General features: G+C 45.8%; 1 protein-coding gene across 1 annotated transcript in view; it reads right to left on the bottom strand.

Annotated features, from left to right (window-relative positions):
* Nucleotides 1-4,456, bottom strand: part of mbd2 (methyl-CpG binding domain protein 2) — a 35,092-nt gene extending 30,636 nt beyond the window's left edge. Inside the window, exon 1 of the mRNA XM_083670106.1 lies at nucleotides 4,049-4,456. Coding sequence (XP_083526232.1) covers nucleotides 4,049-4,164 — 116 coding nt within the window. The 5' untranslated portion in view covers nucleotides 4,165-4,456. The remainder of the gene's footprint in view (nucleotides 1-4,048) is intronic.
* Between the last annotated feature and the right edge of the window lie 3,715 nt (nucleotides 4,457-8,171).

Genomic DNA, 8,171 nt, shown 5'->3' with positions numbered 1-8,171 from the left:
CCCCCCCACCCCCCCCCGCTTCGAGTGGACTGACTCTGAAACGTGGGCTGGTGGTGTGGAACAGATCAGCCTTAGAAAACGCATCTTCTGGCAGATTACGGCTTTGATATTGATAGAGCTGCGCTCCGGAATGACTCAGCGCTCTGCAACATATGCGGCTAAAATTGAGATGAGACGCGGCGTGCAGGCATCAGACACAGACCCGTGTTGTCACATGACACGAGTTTATAGACCAGTACAGCCTGTTCTCATGCCCACCAGTGTCGATGTGCAGAGCATCGTGTCCCTCAGTGGTGTTCTGCGTAGCGTCACGCAACATTGACTAATCTGTACTCTCTCTCTCTCTGCTGTACAGGGCCGAGCAGAGCCAGGCAGGCCCAGAAGCGTAAGCTTTATTCTGAGAATGAGTGACGGCAATCCTTTATGACCTCTGACCTTTCTACATTGACCTCAGACTTACTGTAGTAGAAACCTAGCTCTCAGAGCGTGTGTTACGCTTACACGGAAAATGACATTGACTATGCCTCTGCGGTAATGGGAGTTCAAGCTTTGAGCGTAGCGTCTCAAATAGAAGTCTCATTAAGAGACGTGGGGGGGAAACAGATGCTCATAGACGCTCGCAAGGCGCACCGAGCGATGCCGATGAAACGATTGAACAGAACGGGAGCATTAAAGAAATGTTCAACGCTCACATGACGTTGCCACACAGGAGGGCCAGTCGGACTGGGATTTCCTGGGATCTCCCAATATGATATTATCATGGCGATTCAATGCATATTGTGATACTTGAAGTATTTAGGATTCGATACTATATCGCCATTCAAATGAGCAAAAATTCAAGTTGCTTTTAGAATAATTACAACAGAGTATCAATACAGAATGGTGAGAAAAAAACGTGACGACACTCAACTGTAGTTTCTGTGTTAGCCTGCACAAAGACACGTAGCACACGCCACACACAAACCATGTGCACAGCAACCCAGAGCTTGATCCCACACGATCACAAACAGCCTACTCTAGCCTTGGGCCTCGGCCCCATGAATTTGCATCCAGCAGTCAGCTAATCTCCCTATAGGCAGTGTTTTGAATGGCACTCCCAAACGTAGCAATGACGCAAGGAGGTTCACAACAGTAAAACCAGTAATCCAGCGAAACAGCACTGGCACTCAGCTCTCTGTGTGCAACTGAGGTGGTATGGGAAGAGAAGATGACTCGAACCCTGGATGACTCAACAACAACATCACCATTAAGAGCCTGTGGAGGAAATACCTCAGGGATAACAGACGACATTCCCAAAAAGCCTCTTCCCCCTCCTTCTCTGTCTGGCTATTCCATGGACTTGCCTAGTGATTCCAGGAAGGTTCTGAGAAGGAGTGAACTATGAGAAACCCCCCTCCTGAAACCCAGACTGCATTACATAATCCACTTTATGGGAATAGTGAGCAAACTCTGGGTTAGGTACTGTAGGGTGGCTGGAAGTCACTCAACAAAACATTAGGCCCATACTGGAGGGACACGGTTAATTCCTGGATTACAGGCTAATATTGACAGTTAGGCTGTTGCCTGTGTACAAAGCAGGGAAGGAAAGCGGACATGACCAAAGCACGTAGAAAAACGACTCAAAACCAGGATTGGAAAAGACGACCAAGGAGCTCATTGAGACAAAGAATTTGGCTACGGCAGAGAACACATCATGGAAGAACACCTAGGGCCTATGAAACAAAGAGTCAGGAAGGATGAGCCACGCACGTAGGCCCAGGGCCTATCATATACCCAAACCGATGCATCTTTGATAGCACAAGCAGGTCTAGCTAAGCCGTGGCTAAACCACACTGATAGGCCTGCATCTTTGATTGCAGGCAGACAGATTCATTTTGAGAGGCCTGAGAGGAAAACGAGAAGAGGAAGTGGGTTTGACCGCCTCCATATGATCAAAAAGGTGTGAAAAGTCAGCAGGCGGGGGAGGTCAGGGGGACAGTGGCATTGTGTTCCCAGCCTGCCCCCTGCACCGACATCCCTTCACAAAGCTTACCGTGAGTGAGTTGGGGGGGGGGGACGGGGGGGGGGACGGTTGCATTAACACACCGGTGTGGGATCGTTTTACAGCCCTCTCCTGCCACAGCACCTTAGACAAACCCGACACCCCTCCCCCCACACGCCGCAAGCACATGAATAGAACTCGCCTTGGGAACAAGAAGGGGAGAGAGAGAGAGAGAGAGAGAGAGAGAGAGAGAGAGAGAGAGAGAGAGAGAGAGAGAGAGAGAGAGAGAGAGAGGAAAAAAAAAAAAAAAACTACAATCCAAACAACCTCAGTGTGGCTTTTCTGTCGAGGCGGGAGTTTCATTCGGAGCCAAGTTTTAGGCTAAGGCTAGGCTAAGCTAATCAAATTGTGTGAAATATGTCTATGGGGGCCAGGCTGTTAAGACCGTAATCGTGCCGAGAAAAGAGGAAAGGAAACTAGGCCCGGAAACTTCTGACTACCCATCGGTAATCACAGCACATAGTTACTGAGCTGCTCTGTGGCGAAGGATAGCCAGGTGGCCGTACGGCAGGCCGCCCCTGTCCTCCAACCACTCTCTCACTCCCCTCACGATGAGGACCGAGGAGCGCAAACAAACACACACGATGGCGCCGTACTGGATGTAACGACAAACCACCTCACAAACACTCGGACGAGGCTGAAACTCACTAGTCTCAGGGCCGCACACACACCGCACACTGGGGTCGCGCCATTTGAATAAGAATGAGAGGCAGGTTTTTGTCATGGGGGGGTGGGGGGGTCTGGAGCAAAGCCTGTTGGTCCAGGATGCTAGGCAGCCGACGGAGTCACACTCGAGAGGCGCAGGCCCCGAGGGCTTTGCCTTCACCGCTGAAGAGGGGGGGATGGGAGTAGGCCTAGGCTTTTAAGTTGCTTACACTGATAATTACCGGGGAGAACTCAACAAAATCCGTTACTAACTGGGAAAATTGTATGATCAAGGGAGGTGCGTTCACTTCTCGTGCAGTGGTTTTTGTCCTTGATTCTTTTCCAAGTGACGTACATACATACACACACATACGTGCTCTCTCTCTCTCTCACACACACACGCTCTCGCTCTCTCTCTCTCTCACACACACACACACACACACACACACACACACACACACACACACACACACACACACACACACACACACACACGAGCAACAAGTGCAACTCGTTTTCAAGATCAGGCCATTTCAAACCCACATTTTAGTCCTTGACATTCTCATTGCTTGTGATAAAGCCGCTAAGCCTACAGGCGACAGTGTTCTACACGTATGGCACAGAGGTGGTGACCTCCCTCTAACCCTAGCCTTAGCCTTAGCCTAGAATTAGAGAGCTAGAGAGCAACAAATAGTGTAGCATTTGGGATCATCATAGGGAGTTAGGCCTTGGGCATGTGGAGCTAGTATGAGCTGCTGTCAGCTTTGAAGTGTGGACATCTAGCTCGTGTCCAAAGGTCCAACGCACAGACGCCAGCGTGCCAACATGATCCAATGCCAGGCATTTCCTGAAAAAGCATGCTGTAAATTGCCTGGAATAAGTCTCTCTCTCTCTCTCTCTCTCTCAATCATACAAGTGAACTAGGAGTGCATAACAACATGTAGTAATCAAGACTCACTAGCAAGATACTCTGCCTGAAACTGCGTTACAACATTGTAACAACTTCTGTTGCTGTCACTGACGTCAACAGACGATACAATGTTGCTGCTGTCGCTGTGGGGGCTTTGATGAGTGTAACGTCGTTATACTGGCATTGGTTACATCGTGGCACTGTGTGTGTGTGTGTGTGTGTGTGTGTGTGTGTGTCTGTGTCTGTGTGTGTGTGTGTGTGTGTGTGTGTGTGTGTGTGTGTGTGTGTGTCTCTGTGTGTGTGTGTGTGTGTGTGCCATAACTTTGCTGACAGATTTTTGCTTTGGTTGGGAACAAGTTATGGTAACCAGAGGACAAAATTGATTATTATCAAGCTAATGATACCGTTATCTAACTTCAAGCAATTTGTGCTTAGCTACTGATGATGATTACCTGTAGTAATACACATCGCTCTTGCCAGCGCTGAGCCCTGACTTCCGGATCACTTCTTCTTTCTTCCAACCCGGGGGCAGAGAAGGGCAATCCATCCTCTTCTTCTCCATAATCATCTAGCAATAATGAGTGAGGGTGAATCACCCCAATTTCTGGCCAGTTCAGATTTAAAAAGCTAAAGAATTCAGAACGTGTGAATATGACGAACGATCGTTTCCCCCTCTGGCCGTTTCAACTTACTAGGCACCAGCAAGAGCGAAAAATAAACACTTGCTATTTCCGTGATTGTCTCGGGATTATCCTCAGTATGTTTATTTCTTCGTTATCCAGTTTTCCTCATCGATCTTCAACTGTCCAACAGAGTATCTCTCCGGTGCTCAACGGCGGTGGTAGGAGTGACGTTCTGAAATTTCAGCACTTCCCACACACTGACCCAGCGCTTGGCAACCACACTGGCTCGCAGACCGACGCTCCGCCTCTTTGGAACCCTCCCGTCACTTCTCGTTTTCCCCTCCCAGTCCTGTGATGCAACATAGGCAAATCAGATATTTCTTGTTATTTCTAAAACTACGAACCTCTAAATGTTAGCCAGTCATTTTTCGAATGGGTGAAGTCTCGACATAAACATTTCAGCTACACCTGACGACCCCTTATTTCATCTAGGCACCCTAAATGGGATTTGTAGTCTGAACTCAGGGATAGCTCATAGTCGTCCCGATTATGATTTCAACGCCTCCATTGCTCAAAAAGTTGGAACAATGTTACCAAAAGTTGATACAATTGTTTCTGAGAAATCAACTGAAATTAAGTGGCAATGACTGATTCAGGCTAATTCTGCTGTTGAGATAATTGAGGGAAGCTTCTCCAAACCTCAAACTTCATGTGACATACATAACTGGAAGCTTTTGGTTTCTTCCTATGTAATGTCTCATATTGCAGAGATTATGATGAGGGAGACATTTCCAAATTGACACTTGGGTTAACACCAGTGAGGGGCTATTTTGTCATTGTCATTTTACTCATTCATTAAGATGTGTGTGAAAATGCACCATGAAAAGCAATATTCTTTGGACTGATGGTGACTATTAATTAAATGCATTACAAAATATTGTGGGGGGGGGGGGGGGGAGGGTTAGGGTTAGGGTTAGGGTTAAGATTTGCCAGATTTGCGATTGCGATGTGCTGTTGGTCTCTCGTGATTCAGTATTTATAGTAATTTCAAATTCCTTTGATAGCCAATGTGGTACTCAAAGTGCCAAGTCTATAATAAAATGACAGATCATATCTCCATCTTGTCTTAAAATAGCGTTGCTCTTGCACACACCCAAAACAAATTCTGAGTGAAACCTAACCTGCTCCCGGAGTTGTGGTGAAAGAGATACTGGAGGCAGTCGTAGTAACCATTGATGGTGCCTTAGTTTTCCATAGCAGACCACTTTGTGGCAATGCAGGACATACGATACAGTTAGGTCCATACATATTTGGACTCTGACACAATTTTTGTTATTTTAGATGTTTACCAAAATATATTCAAACCATACATAAGCCTCAAGAATAGAAAGGCCAGATTAGACTTTTAGACATCTAAAAAAGCCAGCCCAGTTCTGGAACAGCATTCTTTGGAAAGATGAAACTAAGATCAAAACTGCACCAGCATGATGGGAAGAAAAAAGAATGGAGAAGGCTTGGAACTGCTCATGGTCCAAAGCATACCACATCATCTATAAAACACGGTGGAGGCAGTGTGATGGCATGGGAATGCATGGCTTCCAATGGCGCTGGGTCACTAGTGTTTATTAATGATGTGACAGAAGACAGAAGCAGCCAGAAGAAATCTGAAGTGTTTAGGGATATACTGTCTGCTTAGATTCAGCCAAATTCAGCACAGTTGATTGGACAGCACTTCACAGTACAGATGGACAATGACCCAAAACATACTGCGAAAGCAACCCAGGAGTTTTTTAAGGCAAAGAAGTAGAATATTCTGCGATGGCTGAGTCAATCACCTGATCTCAACCTGATCGAGCATGCATATCACTTGCTAAAGACAAAACTAAAGGCAGAAAGACCCACAAACAAACAACAACTGAAGACAGCTGCAGTAAAGGCCTGGCAAAGCTTCACAAAGGAGAAAACCCAGCATTTGGTGATGTCCATGGGTTCCAGACTTCAGGCAGTCATTGCCTGCAAAGGATTCTCGACAAAGTATTAAAAATGAACATTTTATCTATGATTATGTTAATTTGTCCAATTACCTTTGAGCCCCTGAAAATATGGGACTGTGTATAAAAATGGTTGCAATTCCTAAACGTTTCATACAATATTTTTGTTCGACCCCTTGAATTAAAGCTGAAAGTCTGCACTTCAATTGCATCTCGATTGTTTCATTTCAAATCCATTGTGGTGGCGTACAGAGCCAAAATTATGAAAATTGTGTCACTATATTTCCAGACCTAACTGTATATTAGATTCATAATATTCACCACCTCTGAGAGGTCCCCAAAGGGAGCACCATCACTCACTAATGAGATTCACTCTAAACGCTCCACTTAGCAAGCCTCAGCCACATCTCACTTCATAACTTCACATCCAATATTTGCACACCACATCACTCTGTGGGGGTTGTGATCTTACACAATGGCCACGGCTGGATTATGGACTGGGCCAGTGGGGCCAGTGCCCCGGGGCCTAGGACTGCCAGGGGGCGTCCAAGCCTCAGGCCGTGCGCGGTGCGTGGCCCAAGACTTCCGAAGGAAGTTGAACACCAGGGTCCTGGTGTTGCGCACAGCGCAAGCTGATCACAAGGCTAGCTAGCTACAGTGGGATGAATAAATGTTAAAACAGCATGCCATAGTCATGATGCTTAAATCAAAGCTACTAACTAGCTAACTCACTATTAGTGCTATTAGTTCAAAAGTACTTTTAGTTCAAAACATGGGATGTTGTGGCCATGGGAATAAAAACGTCATTGAGAGCTTACTAACTAGCGGTTTTGTGAAACATTAAAAAAATATGTCAAAAGCTATATTTTTTCATACACTAACGCATATATAAGAAACCCAATCCATACTTAAAGATTAAGGAAAATCCCATTCATTTTTTCCATAGACCATCTGTTTTTAGATCCACAGAAGTAGACAATGCTAACGTTGACATGCAAATTGTCTTTTTTTCCCCCTCCCCATGGATGGGGTGTGACCTATGTGCATAGTCTCCCCCAAGTCATTTCACTGACTTATCAGAAACCTTTGTTGTTGTTCAGCCAATGAAAAAAAAGTTATCTTTTGAATTTCAAGCAACATAATTCTCTCTGTGTCAGGCAGGTGTATAAGACATTTCTTGGTAGGAAAAGCCACAGCCACATAGTTCTGAAATATGGACCACAAACGTTGAAATAGAGGTGCTTCCAAAAGGAAAGCCAAAAAAGAAAAGGAGGCAAGAGAGGCAGTTTTGCTTCAAAGTGTTCCACTCATTGCCAACTTCTTTCAAAAGCCCTTTGATAGTAATAATGATGACAGCAGCACTATTGTCAGCTGTGAGGAAGGAACTAGCACTAGTTCAGTTTCCAGTAATAATGTAGTAACTCCTCCAGAGCCATCCTTTGAAGGCGAACCCTCATTTCTACCACAGGAGCAGTTGAGCAGTTCACAAGAATCAAATCAGCAACCAAGCCATTCCTGGTGCTATGAGGTCACTCATGCTGCATTATGGCAAAGCACTTCCAGTGACATTAAGTCAGTGCTTACTGAAAGAGGAGCCGTCCCCTTCCAAAACCGCAGTGAAAAATACACAGCTTCAGTCCGAGTGCTTGGTTGAAAGACTAGAAGTTTCAACAATGAACTTCTGAACTGCATATTGCCAAATGGGCAGAAGGTTTCTAGACAGTGGCTACTGTACTCACCCTCAACAGGTTGTATGTACTGTTTTTATTGACTGGAAGCACTCTGAAAGAATAGGGGAACACGAAAAGAGTGCAGAACACAGATCATGCATGATTGCCTTGCACCAGCGGTCAAAGGGCAGCGCTATAAATGCAGATCTCATGCAGCAACTTGATGGGGTACTTATACTGGAGGGACATTTTGAAAAGAGTAGCGGTGATCAAGTTCTTGGGTGAAAGAGG

Source organism: Argentina silus (genome assembly GCF_951799395.1).
Source record: "Argentina silus genome assembly, chromosome: 5".
NCBI lineage: Eukaryota > Metazoa > Chordata > Actinopteri > Argentiniformes > Argentinidae > Argentina > Argentina silus.
This window is presented reverse-complemented; position numbering and strand designations above follow the sequence as displayed.